Source organism: Ilyonectria robusta (assembly GCF_021365365.1).
Source record: "Ilyonectria robusta strain PMI_751 chromosome Unknown BGZ61scaffold_1, whole genome shotgun sequence".
NCBI classification, from domain to species: domain Eukaryota; kingdom Fungi; phylum Ascomycota; class Sordariomycetes; order Hypocreales; family Nectriaceae; genus Ilyonectria; species Ilyonectria robusta.
The window spans coordinates 4,012,172-4,028,624 of NW_025764435.1; the positions used below are offsets into that span (position 1 = coordinate 4,012,172).

A 16,453-nucleotide genomic window follows, 5' to 3' on the forward strand; every position below is an offset into this window, starting at 1 on the left:
GGGATGACGAAGAAGATGAAGATGACGGGGACGAAGAGTACGTGGCCGCCTCTGCCAACGAGGGCTCTTGGTCACGGACCGTTCCCGGTAGCAAACTGCGAGATCAGGTCGAGCAGCGCCGTGAAACGCGCCATCGGCTGGTGGATACTGTCCGGCGATATGGCACGGTGGTCCTGGCGGCAGCTGTCCTCCTTCCGGCGCAACTGGCGCTTCTGGCTCTGGTGGGGATCGCATTTGTATACTTATGCATGAGACACGTCTGGCCTCTCGGCAGGAGCAAAATGCCGACGGGATAGAGGTGCGGGACACACTTACAACACTCATAAAATACCACATTGCCGGGGCGTTTTTGGGGGACTAGAGAACGAAAGAGACACGTACAAGGAGAAAGGGAACACAATTGGGCACAAGGCACAGGCTCTCCCAGCCGGGTTGACAATCTGAATGGGGTTTTCAGGAGGAGAGCCTGCTTTTTAGGCGGACACTTAACTTATAGAGCGGTTCCGTGGTGGAGTATATCGCAGGCATGCATGTAGGTTGTCAAGATAATAGAGGATTTCCTGAACAATTACTAGTCTTGGTCCGTCTGCTTGGAGATAAAAAGTTTTCGCTTCGGTGACTCTGCCATCTCTTAACTCTCTACGTCGCAGAAGGTTTGACCAGGCTATATGAGCAGGGTATTGCTTCCAAGTGACTGAATCAAACTGCTTTTGGGTATCTTGCCGACAGACGCCGCCTCTGCGAGGAGGTTCAACAGCACCACTCCTGGCGGTCCATGCTCGCAACGCGAGCGGCGCAATGGCTTTAGTCATGGCATCATTATTTTGTGTCTTTCATCCGAACCCTGTTCAACCCGAAGACATTCCAGCCGCCGAGCCAGCGTCCGCGCCAGCAGGCCCAGGCGCACCGCCATTCCGTTGCTCCGCGGCGCGGCCGGAGGTTGCCCCGCCGGTAGCCTCTACGACGTGGGCGATGTCCTCGCGCAGCTCCGGCATGGCGGCGGCCATCTGCTCGGCGAGGACGTCGCGGAAGGATCCAAAGGCGTTGAGCTTGCCGCGCATGAGCTGGTTGCCGCGGCGGACGAGCTCGACGAACTCGCGCGTGTAGATGTCCGGGTTACGGCCGTTCTCGACGTACTCGAGCAGCTCGGGCGGGATCGACGGGAGGTTGTTGGGCGGCGAGGCGGACGTGTGGAGGATCTGGAGGGAGCGGGAGAGGGTTTTGCTGGGGCGCGTGGTGTTAGCGGTGTGCAGGCAATTACAGGATCGGCAATGGCAGGAACATACATCTCGTTGGTCAGGACATCTCTGCTGGAGCGGCCCATGGAGTCGTACGTGGAGACCTGGACCATGACCTGGTAGAGGTCCTGGATGATGTCTTTGAGTTGCTCTGGAGGAACGAGGCCGGTCAGTACGGAGAGCGCAAAGGCAGCTGCGGGAGAGCAGGAAACGCACGCTCGAGCTCATTGTGGTCGACGTGATCTACGGGCGCCATGGCGGGCAAGACTTCTCGGTGATTGAGGCGCGGCGGCGACGGTTTTGCTGCGTTGGACGATGCGGCGGGATTGGATTGACGTTGGCGCAGGGCTGCGAGGCTGAAAGCTGCGAGCATGTGGTAAGGTGGGGCAGATCGGGGGATGGTGGTCTGTGCATTGGCATCTCCATTATCTCCATGTTTCTCACGTCCTCAAGTTGGGTTGAGAGATTCACTCACTCCGGGTCTAACCAAGTATGAACGCCATGTAGACCTAAAAGAAATATTGCAGAATTTCAAGGCATCTTTTACTATATCACGAATGGCTATTCTTAAAGCCTTGAGTCTGAAAATCATGAATGCTCGGCTGTCTGTTACTTTACCTAGCCTAGGACTCTGGGAGTAATGCTTGTCGCAGACGTTCACATGCACGCGGACCTGGCTCAATCCAAAAGATGGTTATCCGCAACACACCGGCTAGGACTATTTGTGAAGAGGAATCTACTGCTCCAATAAGTTTAATGTTGAGCATTTATCCCGATCAAACCCAATTTTACTACGTTTATTAAGTTAGATTTAGTAACAAGAGTAGAGCCTGAGAACACGCCCCTACCTGGACAGAGATGGTCGTCGTCCGAGAATCGTTCAACGCCAAGCCAGAGATATAGAAAATACACAGTAAAACAGTATGGTTATGTGTCCAGTCCCACATTATTTACAGATAGCTAAGTTCTGAACACTTACCATCTGCCTTCTCATTCTGCCTTGTCGCTGGGCCGGGGCTCTTAATGTGTATTTGTGCCTAATCCAGCCACATTTCCCACACAGCCTCAATGTGCTTCAACAAGGCTCTGCTTATTGTGCAAGAATACAAGGCACACGACTGAGAGAAGCCGCCAGTCAGCCCTGCCCCCCTCTTTGCATTACCCGTGCCCCGCTGCGTTTTGCTTTCCTGAGTTTGTGACCTTTCCCTTACCACCTTCTCACCATTCCTACATGAATCTTCTTATGCTTTTCGCGTCCCTCCAGCGCAAAGCTGACTTTCTGAACTACTTGTACTTGTTGGTTTAAAACCGTGCTCTACGGCCCCATCAGCCCATGATGGATCCTCTCCGTGCGGGCGCAAGTGTCGTGGACTTTCTCAAGGTTGCCCTGACATCCGCCAAGACCATTCATGATGTGCTATCGGCAATAAAAGACGGCCCTGAGGGCGTGGAGAGACTCACCAACGAGGTCGCGCAGCTACAGCACATCCTAGAACGTCTCAGTCAGATCCCATTCGGAAATGCAACCGACGTCGCTGAAATGGCAGACCTGGCAAGAAAATGCGCCAACGACGTCGCTGTTTTTGAGTCGAGGCTACAGCGTCTACAGCTCTCTGGTGCCGACTGTCGCAGGGCCCGATTCCGGAGGAGGATCCAGATTACTTTTAGCGACAAGGACTTGGAACAGATGCGAGATGTCATCCGAGCACATGTGTTGATGCTCAACTTCCGCCTCAACCTCGTCCAGACCACGCAGCTCTCCCTATCAACAACACAGTCCTCAGAAATCCTTGGCCTTTTGCAGCAGCTCAAGGGCGATGTGGCCGCCTTGCATCAGTCTAGAGCATCGGGGAACGACCAACCCGCAGCCCCTGCACACTCGCATGCGATGGAGGTTGATGACGAGGCCTCAGTGCCCCCTTCAACTGACGACACAGCGCTCGACGAAAGCATCTCCCGATTGACAAAACTAGTGGCAGAGAAAGAATGCACCGTTGACTCTGAGGATGCAGAGCAACTCATCCAAGACCTTGAAACCCTTCTAGCGTCTGCTCAAAGGAATGAGATTGAGTCGAGCCATGAAGTAACACCAGACCATCCTACAAGCGATCACAGTGAGGGAGAAGCCGTCTGGAAAGAGTTGAAGCTCGTCAACAACTTGATCTCATCGGCCCCATCTTTAACCATCAATCGGAACGGTAAGACAGATCTACCTAAACCGTCATGGATCGGGAAGCTTACTCTACATAGCTCAATTAGGGGTCATCTCTAACGTTCCGCAAGGGACCATAATTGAGCAAACCCGAAAGCGCAAAGAAATTGATCTCAGTAACGGTGTGCTTAGTATTTCAACTGTAAAGCGACGGCGCAGATACTTGGGCAATCGAAATAACAACGACGACAACAAAGGTAGCAAGGACTTCGTTGCTAAACTCGTCTTCAAGCCGAACAACGCTCATGCCATGATCGCGGTTTCCGTGAATCAAGGTCAAGTGCTTTTCGATAGCTTCATCAGCATGGCACCACGCGTTTCTGCCATTAACATTCTCCCCAAGGATTCATTAGTTTTCCAGCTCGCTGCCGGTGGCAAAGTCCAGGATTTGATGGCTTTGGTTGCTGAAGGGAAGGCAAGCCTTCGCGACCACGATACGGAAGGATGGTCCTTACTTCATGTGAGTAGTCGTAGTCGCTCAACTAATCCCATGAGTAAAAAGACCAAAATTGGCTCACGCCTCACTAACTTCCCAAAAGCATGCGATTCGGCATCCCACTATGTGCAAGTTCTTGATTCAAAACGGCTTGGACGTAGATGAGATCGCATTCAAAACTTGGAACGGAAGGGCCTTGGAGTTGTACGTCTCTATTCTCTGAATCAAAGCCTCAATCTCAAGAAAGACATTTTAATCACAAAATGGAAATCAGTACACCTCTACATTTCCTCAACGACATTCTCCACGAAACAGGTCGAGTACTGTTGGAGGCTGGTGCAGACCCGACCATATTAGTTCGAGGTAACCCGAGCGCTGTCAACAAGTTCGCAGAACTTCAGGATTTTTCAGCAAGTATTTCCCGCGCCAAAATAGTGTTGCATGGTCCTAACCATCGACTACCACTAAGCCTGAATCTATTCTTCGACAAATCTTTACTCTGTGCCATTACTTCGAGATCACCAGTCCGGTAGATCATATGGAAACAACTCCATTTTTAATGGCTTGCTCCCCGCCTTCAAGGATGTCTGGATCCTTTGATCCACAACAACACATCCAAAATCTTGCCTTCATGCTGGATAGGGGCTGCAGCATAAACGCTACTGACAAATACGAGCTCACTTGTTTACACAGCTTCTTTCTCTACCAGGATGCCTGGGATCTTGGGCATGACTGGAAGGAGGTGTTGATCTACCTGATACGCCGGGGAGCAGATGTTCATGCTGTGAGTGCTGAAGGTTGGTCTGTCTCAGCAATGGCCTATGGCGAAGCATGCAAGAAGAACTGCCCTATCAGGAAGGATTTTGGGTCATACTTTGGTGACCTTTGGGACGTCCTGCTTGATACTTGTGGCTACGAGATCATAGAGTTCAGGAAAAGCTATCCTCGGAAAGCACAATATGTCGAAATCTATTCGCGACAAGATTTCGAGCTCCTCTGGGAGGGTCGTGAACATCGGTGTCCCTATTGGGACGATGAAATATGGCCTGACATTGAGCACGATGTTGAAAAAGGAAATCAAAATAACCCAAAAGCGAAGGATATGTGCGCACGATGGCATCATTATGAAGAACCCATCGATGATGGCTCTACGACTGATGGCTGCAGTGGCTCCCCTGATGGCGCCCAAGAATATGGTAGCGACGATGACATCCAGGCACTCTCTGCTGCTGAAGTCGATTCCGGTTCAACATCATCTAATGGGGAAATGTCTTACGCCTTTGGATATGCCAACGACCACGACATCCAGGCACTCCCGGTTTCCGGTTCCGATTCAACATCGTCGAATGGCGAACTTTTTTATGTGCCGCACCAAGTTAACTCCGCAGATTCCAACTCAGGCCATCGTCACGAAATGGTCTCTGATCATCTTCGCCCGGTGATCTCGCCCAGGATTGAAAACTATACACGCGCAAGAGAATCCTCAGAGCGGGTAGACAATTACCACCGCGAAGTTTCGGCCTCCCAGAACGACGAGTTGTTTGATAACCCTTGGAGCGAGTACCGGTCACACGGCTTTGTTTGACACGGAAGGCCATTAGCCATAAGTCATTGTTGTCTGTATAGAGTCAGTGAGTTGTTAAGTAGAAGTATCGCGCAGGTATGTGGCGAGGTGGGGGCCTTGCTTGAAGCCGGCACCCCAACGTCAGTAGTAAAAGAATAGGGGCTAAAGAAGAATTCCTGGTTTAAATAACGAAAAAAAAGAATGATCTCTTTCGATTTACAATGGTGCCATCGCCACTCAGCAAACAAATGCGTCGGCAGCTATTTACACACGGACTGTAACCGGACAAATGGATCAAACCGTGAGGCCGGGAAGAGGGCTCATTTCATTTAGAGCAATTTACAAGCATAAGTACAGGCTTCAATCTTAAAGATAATTGCTATTCAGTCTAGCTTGATAACTACTTGAGATTATTGGGGGTGTATGCACTAAGACTAAGGGCGACAAAAATGACATTTCCTAACTGATAAAGTGCTACATCAAGTGTATTATTAATGAATATAGGTTTAAGGCCTAAGAATATGCCCTTCGACTATATCTACTAAGCATATTAGTTGTGTGAAGTTTAACTCAAGAGACTTATACCTGTGTCCAAATCGCAATACTCTTCATATCACATCATTCGCCGAAGTATTCAGTATACAGTGCAAATCCCCACCCAGTCAAAAGAGCAAACTTGAGTTGGCTGATACTATCAGACAAAAGATGGATTGGTTGAGACAGCTTTTGTGACGATGGATGATCTGGTCTTTTTGGTATAGGAAGCAGAAAAGGTAGCTATTCTTCCCTAGGGATCTGACTGACCCCGGTGCCCTTGATCCGATGCCGGATGCCCTTGATCTGATGATGCCTTCAATAGCCGACGATCTAAGTTGTTGAGAGTTATCTAGGTTACTGAGTTTAATCTAGGTTGTCGAGGTTAATCTAGGTTGTTGAGGGCATCTAGGTTCAAAGGAAACCACGGTACGGATCCGGTCCTATAAGTAGGTTCAAAGTCTCTATCTAAGTTCTAAGGAAACCACGGTACAGATCCGGTCCTATGCAAAGCTGACTTTTCCCATCAGGCTGTCTAACAGATACATAGTCTGGTGCCGGGGCAAATGTGACAAATGAAGACGATCAAGTGGAATACTTGTCATCAGCAGTGATGAGGAGCCCTCGGCGACTTTCCATCCTGGCAGGCGGACATCAGGCGAACCACTTCAGTCTCACGACATCCTCACTCTGCAGGCTTAGTTCAAGGCAACCGACACGCCATCCGGGTCAGCAATAATTGGTCTTCGGAAGACCGAGAAGCAGGCAGGATTTTCACGTAAGCGGCGCAATTGAGCATGATAAACGCCTGATGTTTTCCCCGGACAAATTCGAGAACCACCAGTCAAACACCAGCGAGGAAACCTTTCGCCTTGGCACGCCGCCGAGACTCCGACCCCCGCCCTGCGCGATGACTTCATCTTACAACCTCCCGCCGGGCCGTGGGACTTTTTACGAGGTCGCATGGTGCGAACCATGTAGATCATCCGAGCCGGTGTGTGAGGGGCCAAGCCGGATCTCCAGACCAGGCTAATAGCTTGCATGTTGTACGAGGCGTCAGTGGTGCGACTTGAGAAGCACATCATGAGTCACGGCGTCAAGAAATCCAACATCTCGAAACTCTCTATCCGTATTTTCAAGCAGTTTCCAATTGACTAACTAGCCTGTTGTTTCTCCTCCATCCGCAGACGACAACCCCAATGTCGTCAAAAATAAGGTTAATAGATATGTACAATAGAATTAAGTGGGAAAACCCCTCCACCTCGCGGTAGAATTAGAAGTAGAACCACCATGCACGACAGAGAGCCGTCGCGATGACGATGCTCCCCGGGCGGTGGCATTAAACCCTCCCCTGTATATCCAAAGCACAGCACAAGTGTGCAGCTCGTCCCATGGTCCCAGGGACGAGCACCCTATATCCTGTCCCAGAAAAAAAAACATCAGGTCGTTAAAGGAGTGTAGTGTCGTTGCCAAGCTAGGCTTGTCTGCCGGTGCGAAGCCGGTGCTTCATTAAAGACATGTCCCTTTTCCTGGACAGCCATTCGTCCAATTGGGGCTGAAAGAAGTGAAAGGCCCTCTGTGTAGCGGGCTTACAGGAGCGCCAGAGCACCAACAACACCAGCCATGAGCGCAAATGCGGGCTGGTTGGCGGCAGCAGCGCCAGTGGGAATGACGGGAGCGGAGGTAGGAGTACCAGCAGCCTCCGAAGTGACGACGACCGGGGGCTTGGTAACTACCGAAGTCTCGGCAACCGCGACGGTGGTCTGAGGGACGACAGTCTCGACAACAGTACCGCCGCCAACGGTGTAGATAACCTTGGAGTACTGGGTGTAGACCTCAACGCCGGTAGCGGTCTGGTAGATGGTCTTGACCTCATTGATGGTCGTCTTCACCTTGGACACGAGGTACTCAGTGGAAGTGTAAACCTTGGTGATAACCTCGCCGTTGACGGTCTTGGTTTCCGTCACAGGGCACAGGCTGATCGAGGTGACGTAGGCAACATCAACTTCGGTCTTGGTGGTGTCGGGAGCCTTGACGTGCTCGTAGACAGTCGTCTTGATGGCCTCCTTTACAACTGAGGTAGTCGTGTAAACAACTGTGATTTCCTTGCCCTCAATTGTCTTTGTCTCCGTGACGGGGCAGACAGTCGTATAAGTGGAATACTCGACAGCAGTCTCAGTCTCAACCTCGCCAGGCTTAGTGTAGTAGGCATAGGCGGTGGTCTTGACGGCCTCGGTGACCACGGAAGTGGTGGTGTAGACAATAGTAGTTGGCTTGCCTTCAACATACTTGGTTTCCGTCACAGGGCAGACGGTCGTATAGGTAGAGTACTCGACGTCAACGGCTGTCTTTGTCTCGCCAGGCTTAGTGTGGTAGTTGTAGGCAGTAGACTTGACAGCCTCTGTAACCACGGAAGTGGTGGTGTAAACGATGGTAGTTGGCTTGCCTTCGATATACTTGGTCTCCGTCACAGGGCAAACGGTAGTGTAAGTGGAGTATTCGACAGCAGTCTCAATCTCTGTGTTACCGGGCTTGGTGTGATACTCATAGGCGGTGGTCTTGACAGCCTCGGTGACAACGGAGGTGGTGGTATAAACGACAGTGGTCGGCTTGCCCTCAATCGTCTTGGTCTCCGTGACGGGACAGACAGTAGTGTAGGTAGTATACTCAACAGCGGTCTCAGTCTCTGTGTTGCCAGGCTTGGTATAATAGTCATAAGCAGTGCTCTTGACAGCCTCGGTGACAGTAGAAGTGGTGGTATAAACGACAGTAGTCGGCTTGCCCTCAATCGTCTTGGTCTCCGTGACGGGACAGACAGTGGTGTAAGTAGTATACTCAACAGCAGTCTCAGTCTCTGTGTTACCGGGCTTGGTGTGGTACTCATAGTCGGTGGTCTTGACAGCCTCTGTGACAGTGGAAGTGGTGGTGTAAACGACAGTGACTTCCTTGCCTTCGACGTACTTGGTCTCCGTCACAGGGCAGACGGTAGTGTAAGTGGTGTACTCAACATCATGTTCGGTCTTGGTGACATCGGGTCCCTGGACAGTAGTGACGCCGCAGCCATAACAGTCAGTGACGACGATAGTCGAGGTGGTGAGTTCCGTGACGCAGTAGGTGCTGCTCAGATGTTAGTCCATGTTCGTCCTCATATCTGAAGAGGCATGTGTGCAACTTACGTTCCCTCCTTGGTGTAGGTTGAAGTGACTGGGCAGGTAGTCACCGTGGTATACGTAGTCAAGGTCTTGGTTCCGCCATGACCTCCGCCATGATCTCCCCCATAATAGCCATCTCCTCTTTCCTGGACCTCGTTGGCCAAGGCCGAGGTTGCCAGAAGCAACAGGGAAGCGCCGAACTTCATTGTGAATGTGGCTGAGTAATCTCGGTGAGATTGGGTGAAACGAGAGCAAACCGTGAAGCAAGGAATTATATCGGTGAGCGAAGGGATTAAGTAACCTGAACGAAGGAGTTACTCAAGGGTACAGGGCCGGTCTGGTGTTGGCCGGGAGAAGGAGGTTGGTGGTAATGCAGGAGGTGAAAGAACAAAGGATCCCAGGTTCCGAGGGGGTTGGAGGCACGCTTATATTTGTAGCTGCTTGAACTGGGTGGTCATCTGGGAGAAGAGGGACGGACCAGACCATGACACGGCCATGTCGGTCCAACAGACGGCTTCATTTTCACCCCACCTCGGGTTGCATTAGACTACTAGGCCCATGCGGAGAAAGAAGCAACAGCGAGGGGGTGGAGTTCTGCAAAGCTGTGATACGACAACAGAGGTCCAACCCTACTCGAAGAGGTTGAGGGATGTGGCTGCGGCTAACTGGAGCAACGACATGGCGCATGGGAGGGTGGATGCATTGACGTCGGGCAAGGATTCGGTGAACGAGCGATTAGGCGGTTAGACTCAGTTCAGCCAGCCCGTCTGGGGTGGGAAAGACGTGATGTCAGGATTATGCACGGAGCTCGGCGACTTGAATTCAATCATGGACTCATATCCAAGAGGCTGGAGGGGGTGCGGCTGGCCGCGCAAGGTTTCGAGGCTTCATCCTGGGCTGGCGGATCTGCAATAGCAGGGCCGAAAGTCCGACTCCCTGGAGCTCAACAAACCCCTCTATGACATCGACGGGCCCGGCAAGGCTCAGGTGGTGCTAGGCCGGGGCCATAGAAGCCATCGGAACTTGTTGCACTCGTATTCTAGACCGGTAGCGGACGGACGGGTGGGAGATGGCAGGAGAACGACGTGGGAACGAGGTGACAGAGTAAGACATCGAGTCACTTTGCCATGTGCATCATGGCCTTACATAACGTGATAGGATGGAAAGTAAGATTATGGACGGCTTGAACCTGGCCTATTGTTGCACCTGTAGATGCATAAGTGGTGGATGCCCAGGTACGCAAATCGAAGCAAAAGGAAATACGGGAAAAAACAACCCAAGTCGGGCACCGAATCAGGATGACAGTTAGAACGGCTCGAAAATCCAGGATCAGCATGCCTCGGTGAGTGCCTGCTTCGGATCATTGCCAGGCAGAGGGCCAGTTGGCAAGGCCTTGGCTAGGCTTGCTAGAACCGAGCATGATGGATGAGTGGTTTGTTGATGCGGTATGCAGGTTGGATTAACCAGACCCAACCAAACCGTTCTGTAGGATGCACCAAGCATCCAACACCAGTCATCAGCCCCAACATGAGCACTTTTCCGAGTCCATCAAGTCAGAAAGTCGGCGGTGGGAGCCCAAAAGCCCGAGAGCCCGGACCCAAGATACGTGGGAGTCTTCTACGCCACAGCAAAGAAGCAAGGGAGCAAGGGATGGCGCATAAACCTGCTGTTATTGATACCATGACAGCTAGCCAGGGGAGCGTACAGTAGCTACCTGGCATCCTGTGCTGTACAGTACAGCGGCAAGGCGGCCGGGCGTGAGCAGTGAGGCGTTTTGTTTTGCCAATGGCACTTTGCTCGGGTCGGTTAGTCGATCGCCATCCCAGCAGTCGCCAATCGACGATTGCCCTCGATGGCCAACGCCTAGGTCCAGTTTAGGTGCCGAGTGGAGCGCGTGACAACGGTGCCATGGTTTCGGAGGGGTGGAGATCGCATGCAGAGCCATGTAGGAACGGGGACGAAAGCGGAGATCCACGTTGTGATGCCACGGCCGGACGAGACTTGGCAGTCGGCTTCATGGGCCGATGATGTGAGAAAGGCGGAGGCGGTCGGGACTTGGTTCTATGAGCTGGCTTGCGAATGGGTCGACGGGGCAGGGCGGAGAACTCTGTCGCCTCGATTCAAACCCGAGCACATTATTGCTTGCCCTGCCATGCCGATGTTGTGCAAGCACTTGCTTGTCTTTGTGTCGGGCAACGCTTGATGGCGGGAGAGTTCTCTAGCTTCCTTTCATGGCTTGAGCGATGTTAGGTCAGATAATGGCACAAGTGTGGCTCAAGCAAAGAAGAAGAAGAAACACAGTAACGGAGAGCCGATGCGGGCGCTCTCACGGCATATTCGCGGAATCCAGCCCAAGCTCCCCAGGGCCAGGATGACAAGAATTACGAGGTCGCGGTAGGTGCAGCCAATGGGCGTAGACGAAGTGCAAGCATCGGGACACTGCAGGACTCGGCGTCTGGCCTAGCACAGCAGCAGTGCAGCCACCACGCGCTGTGCGTTGCTCTGTGTATGCATGCTTCTGTGGGAGCCTGTTTTCGGAGCCGGGATCTGCAGGTGGTCAGGGGATCCCGGGGCAAGCGAGGAGTCGTCGGGGCGCCGTCCGTGGGCTCCGGGACCTAGGTCGGGCGAGGCAGAGGAAGAGAGACAGGCTGCGATCCGTAATCTGGGCTAACGGTTCGAAGGCGGCTGAGAGGGTGATGGTGGCGTGTCGTCAGGTCGCAACCAACAGCTGCCACAACAGGCAAATGTCGGGTGCCCAGCGACGAGATGGTGAGGTGGGGAGCTGTGGTGCGAGGAGGGAAAAGAATGGGTTGGTGTTGAATACGAGGGAATGCAGCCTCAAGGGTGGCAGCTAGGGATTGACTTTTTCCTGGGATACGGGACGTTGTAGTTGGGATGTAGGTGGTTGGATCATGGTGGATGGCCCGTGGTGGTTGGGTCACGGCGGCGGCTCTCAGGGCCTGAGGAATCAGGAATTCGCCCTGGCGAAGCAGGACACCGCAGCGACTTGCAGCGACTTGCAGCGGGAAGGTCACCCATCTTTCTCACTCGGCGCACAAAAGATACCTGGTCGCCCAGGCAGCCAACGGCGTGTTACCGCCCCTCGGTTGCACAGCGCTGCGGATTGGAGGGTGGGTGGGATTGGAGCTGGGTCGTCGAGCTGCAGATGCGATGCGATGGCTGGTGTTAGTGTGGGCGAATATGTGTGTGTGTGGGTGAGTGAGATATGGGGTTGTTTTTTTTCCGTGAGAATGACATCAAGACTTGACCAGCGGCAGCGGGGCAACTGCTCCAAGCGAAGAAGCATTTAGCATGACTTGTCGATGACCCATGATGACAGAACGGGTTCGTGTGCCCAAGGTAGAAGCAAGAATAAGCCCGAACGGCCAGATAGAGGAGATGAATGCGCTGTTGCTTTGTTGGATGTGATGCTACTCGCTGTCACTGCCGTGTGTCTGTGCCCGCCAGCCACCTTTCCCACCTCTCCACCGGGCTTGTTGCAGGGCCCAGCCACAAGGTCCTTGAATTCCGTCGCTTGCAGAGTTGCAGTCACAGTCCGACTGCAGGATGGGCGAAGCCGGCGTCCACACAAAAGAAAGCATCCCGGAAAATCTAGTTGGGGGGCAAAATGCGTGTTACAGGGAGAGACAAGTCAGGTTGAGAGGGAGAGGCGAGATCCCGTGCTACCCGGTCCGTCGCCTGGCAGTCCCTGACAGTGGGTTTTCAGCTGTGTACTGATATTCAATTCCCTTCTCTTTGTCCACTCTCTTCGTCTCTTGGTCTCTTTTTCACATCCCATCTCATCTCTTCCCGTTTCCATCACTTTGAAATCTCATCGATGGGATGGATCCTATGAATAGAAACCTTAGTGCCCACCCCCACCAACACACGTGTGAGTGCACCGCTGGCTGCTAGGGCATAACGCCTTGTCCCCAGCGCTAGCCTCCCCGGGCTTAGCTGAGCGATTGCCGTGTCTTTGCCCCTGAAAGCCACTGGCCCCTCAGGCCCCTTACAGCGGCTTTTAGGCTATGATGCCTCTGACGTGCTTTTGGGCCGCTTTAGACCGTGGCCATAATGGAGGCGTGTGCGTACCCAGAAAGCACGGAGAGTGTCCCATGGTCCCCGTCTGCCGGTCAACTGGCTGGCTTCTCTCCACCTCAATCCGCAATCCGAATGAACAAGTCCATTTCCGTCGAATAAGAACAATTCATAAGCCGTGGCGGTAACCATACTCCCATGCTTAATGCCACCAATATCAGCACAATGTATTAGCATCAGCTCGGAATTCTTGGCTTAAGCCCGCTCCGCGTATCGACCAAGAGAATTGGACCCTTCCACCCCCTCCTCCACTCACTGATCGCCAATACGACCAGCCATGAGCATGCACCCTAGATTCTAGACTCAGTCCATTACCAATGATATCCCCGGCGTGTCCGAGCGTCGGATGTCGCCTTTCTCGTATTGCCTCCCTATTCATTCTCCCGTCATGAGGCTTTTGACCTCGTCACGAGTCGGATGGGCAACCGATGGCCGGCCCGTAATCTAGTCCCCGGGAGCTGAAGAGCAAGGCACTCTGTTGTGCAGGGTAACATGAAACTTACTCTCTTCAGAGCCAACCTACCTCTCAATTCCTGGGGATCCAGTGTTCAAACCACGTCAAAGAGTTTTGCTGGCGTCGTATTGCATTAGCCGTTTGATACCCGCAGGCGCGCCAAAGTCTCACTGCAGCTCCAATCTTAAAAGGTGAGTTCGAATATCCATCACCTCGAAGTAGCATGTTCAGCTTGTAAGCCTCACCTGATGCTGTGACTCTCAACAATCGTGAACTGGGTGAGAAATTGGTTCATGTCCCAAGCCAGTGAATGATCATAACAGTTGCCTGTGTGGTTCATTGCTGCTTCTCGGGTGTATCAAACTCGTTTGCATTGACTGTGGAATGTCTGGCCTTTCATGATTTCCAGCTAGACATCAACTCTTTGCCGTTGTTGGCCAAACCATCACGTCTTTCAGATCTTACGGTCGCGATGTGTCGTCCGAATTGGCCTCGGGTACCGGCCCACTTGAGCTTTGCTAAAGGAGACATTTGTCAACTTCTTTAACCAAACTATTATGTCGAACCTACGTATTAGTACTCTAATGGATTGGACACACAATGCACAATTGTGTGATTTAAGTCGTTCCAATAGGGCTTTTATGCCATACCGTCAATGGTAAGGTTGGTCAAATTTCCAGGATTTAAACCGTAGACAGATGGAGCTCAGATAACGGATCCTTGAGAACTGTTCATTATTCAAGTATGACTGCTTTTACTGATTTTCCCCAACCAGGCCTTGTAGCCAGCCATGTATACGATTCCTTACATCCCAGTGACATGGCATTCCCTTGGTCTCTGTATCCTTCAAAACCCAAAGTCTGGGAACTTAAACTCCGACCCTCCGGCGCTCTAAGCCTTGAGGATCTGAGCCAGCTCCTTGACAACAGCGTCGCCCACCTCCTTAGTGCTGGCGTTGCCGCCCAAGTCCTTGCTGCGCAGCCCACCATCGAGGGCAGCCCGCACAGCCTCCTCGACTGCCTTGGCCTCGACGTGGAGGTTGAGGGAGTAGCGCAAGAGCATGGCCACGGATAGGATCGTGCCGATGGGGTTGACGATGCCCTGGCCGGAGATATCGGGGGCAGAGCCTGTATTGATAATCCAGTTAGCAAAGATGCGCGAACGTTCCAAGGGATAGGAACAAATAGGGGGACATGCCGTGAATGGGCTCGTAGATGCCGTTGCACTTGCTCTCGCCGTCGGGAATTCCGCTCAAGCTAGCGCTGGGCAGGAGACCAATGCTACCAGGGATAACACTGGCCTCGTCACTAATGATATCGCCGAAAAGGTTGCTGGTGACGACAACGCCGTTGAGGCCGGTGGGGTTCTTGACCATGATCATGGCCGCACTGTCAATGAGCTGGTGCTCGACCTTGAGGTCGGGGAATTCCTTCTCGAACGTCTCGGTCATGACCTTGCGCCACAGACGGCTGGTGGCCAGAACGTTAGCCTTGTCGAGCGACCAGACCTTCTTCTCGCCACGGCCGCGGGCGAGGAAGCCAGCGAGACGGGCAACGCGCTCAATCTCGGGGCGAGAGTAGGGCTCCATGTCCCAAGCGGTGCCAGAGCCGTCGTCCTCCTTGCGGTCGCCAAAGTAGATGCCGCCGGTCAATTCGCGGACGATGACGAAGTCGGTGCCGCGGCAGACCTCGGCCTTGAGGGGCGAGGAGTCGACGAGGGAGTCGGAGGCGAAGAAGCAGGGGCGCAGGTTTCCGTACGTGCCCATCTCCTTGCGCAGCCTCAACAGGCCCTGCTCGGGGCGGACAGCGCCGGTGCCCCATTTGGGACCGCCAATGGAACCGAGGAGGACGGCGTCGGCGGCCTTGGCGGCGGCGAGGGTCTCGTCTGTGAGGGGGGTGCCGTGGGCATCGATGGAGCACTGGGAGAGAGATGGAGGTCAGCGAGTTTTCGCAATGTGTGACGCGAGAGTGTCGTTTGTCAGGCAGACGAGGGCAGAGACTCACACCACCCATGAGGAGCTCCTGGAGAATGAACTTGCCAGCGCTGGGCTTGTTCTCCTCAATGGTTCTCAGGACCTATACTAGTATCAGCAATCATCAACCTAAAAACAGGACAATCACCGTTGGCTTCGTACCCGGATACCCTCGGCCATAACCTGTTCCAACGTTAGTACAACCCGCTCCCAACGAGAGGCAGGGCACACACCTCAGGACCGCAGTGGTCACCGCCCAGGACGACAATCTTGTGTTCAGCCATTGTGTATGTCGGGAGTTCGCTCAAAGGTGCAGCAATTGCTATGCTCTAGGCGGTCTGAACAAGCTTGTGTGATTGTGTTTAGTTTTGGGTTTCCTGTGGTTTGCTGCTCTCTGGTAAAATGCTGCCCCGCCTCAACCACCAAAGTTCTACCCCACCTGCCGAGATCGGAGGCCCATGGAGCTCCCGGTCTCCGGCTTGTCGCTCAGTAGCCGGCTCGGCCCTTTGCGGGATTGCCGGACATTGCCTAATGAGGACAATAGCTTGACGGGAAGACGGAACCAATATAGGGTAGCTGGCTGGGCTGACAGTGGGTGTTGGTCTCGAGATTTATTCAAGCTGCAGCTATCTAGCATCACCTCAGTGTCCAGTGACCACAAAGATGATCGGAAACGTTGCCAAGATTCCTACGCTTCTGTAACACACACACCTGTAATATGTGCTGCCCCAAATCCTTCAGAGCGGGGTCACCGCATCCAAACCCTCACGTTCCGTCTAGCCACAGTCGGTGA

General features: G+C 53.1%; 5 protein-coding genes across 5 annotated transcripts; 2 read left to right on the forward strand and 3 right to left on the reverse strand.

The window, feature by feature from the left end:
- Positions 1 to 848: 848 nt before the first annotated feature.
- BGZ61DRAFT_526079 (transcription factor subunit Med10 of mediator complex-domain-containing protein) lies at positions 849 to 1,494 on the reverse strand (the record flags this gene model as incomplete). The annotated part of the gene is made up of 3 exons (XM_046252891.1): positions 849 to 1,224; positions 1,287 to 1,389; positions 1,455 to 1,494. The coding sequence occupies 3 exons, from the start codon at positions 1,492 to 1,494 to the stop codon at positions 849 to 851; spliced, it is 519 nt and encodes a 172-aa protein (XP_046112847.1).
- A 1,014-nt stretch (positions 1,495 to 2,508) lies between these two features.
- On the forward strand, positions 2,509 to 5,664 carry BGZ61DRAFT_583072 (uncharacterized protein). The gene is made up of 5 exons (XM_046256304.1): positions 2,509 to 3,436; positions 3,489 to 3,910; positions 3,990 to 4,090; positions 4,161 to 4,296; positions 4,356 to 5,664. The coding sequence occupies exons 1-5, from the start codon at positions 2,572 to 2,574 to the stop codon at positions 5,469 to 5,471; spliced, it is 2,640 nt and encodes an 879-aa protein (XP_046112848.1). The 5' UTR covers positions 2,509 to 2,571; the 3' UTR covers positions 5,472 to 5,664.
- A 1,909-nt stretch (positions 5,665 to 7,573) lies between these two features.
- BGZ61DRAFT_471425 (uncharacterized protein) lies at positions 7,574 to 9,342 on the reverse strand (the record flags this gene model as incomplete). Its single annotated transcript, XM_046248216.1, has 2 exons — positions 7,574 to 9,101; positions 9,161 to 9,342. The coding sequence occupies 2 exons, from the start codon at positions 9,340 to 9,342 to the stop codon at positions 7,574 to 7,576; spliced, it is 1,710 nt and encodes a 569-aa protein (XP_046112849.1).
- A 4,417-nt stretch (positions 9,343 to 13,759) lies between these two features.
- BGZ61DRAFT_439509 (uncharacterized protein) lies at positions 13,760 to 14,283 on the forward strand. Its single transcript, XM_046244367.1, has one exon. The coding sequence runs from the start codon at positions 13,999 to 14,001 to the stop codon at positions 14,233 to 14,235; it is 237 nt and encodes a 78-aa protein (XP_046112850.1). The 5' UTR covers positions 13,760 to 13,998; the 3' UTR covers positions 14,236 to 14,283.
- A 27-nt stretch (positions 14,284 to 14,310) lies between these two features.
- Positions 14,311 to 16,248, reverse strand: BGZ61DRAFT_439512 (Isopropylmalate dehydrogenase-like domain-containing protein). The gene is made up of 5 exons (XM_046244368.1): positions 15,894 to 16,248; positions 15,823 to 15,843; positions 15,692 to 15,763; positions 14,886 to 15,606; positions 14,311 to 14,815 (listed from the first exon to the last, which is right to left on the reverse strand). The coding sequence occupies exons 1-5, from the start codon at positions 15,942 to 15,944 to the stop codon at positions 14,580 to 14,582; spliced, it is 1,101 nt and encodes a 366-aa protein (XP_046112851.1). The 5' UTR covers positions 15,945 to 16,248; the 3' UTR covers positions 14,311 to 14,579.
- Between the last annotated feature and the right edge of the window lie 205 nt (positions 16,249 to 16,453).

Coding starts and splice junctions, on each gene's coding strand:
- BGZ61DRAFT_583072 (XM_046256304.1), top strand. CDS start 2,572: ATGATGGATCCTCTCCGTGCGGGCGCAAGTGTCGTGGACTTTCTCAAG. Junction 3,437..3,488: donor TTTAACCATCAATCGGAACG/GTAAGACAGATC, acceptor TACTCTACATAG/CTCAATTAGGGGTCATCTCT. Junction 4,297..4,355: donor CAGAACTTCAGGATTTTTCA/GCAAGTATTTCC, acceptor ACTACCACTAAG/CCTGAATCTATTCTTCGACA.
- BGZ61DRAFT_439509 (XM_046244367.1), top strand. CDS start 13,999: ATGATCATAACAGTTGCCTGTGTGGTTCATTGCTGCTTCTCGGGTGTA.
- BGZ61DRAFT_439512 (XM_046244368.1), bottom strand. CDS start 15,944: ATGGCTGAACACAAGATTGTCGTCCTGGGCGGTGACCACTGCGGTCCT. Junction 15,844..15,893: donor GTGACCACTGCGGTCCTGAG/GTGTGTGCCCTG, acceptor ACGTTGGAACAG/GTTATGGCCGAGGGTATCCG. Junction 15,764..15,822: donor TTATGGCCGAGGGTATCCGG/GTACGAAGCCAA, acceptor ATACTAGTATAG/GTCCTGAGAACCATTGAGGA.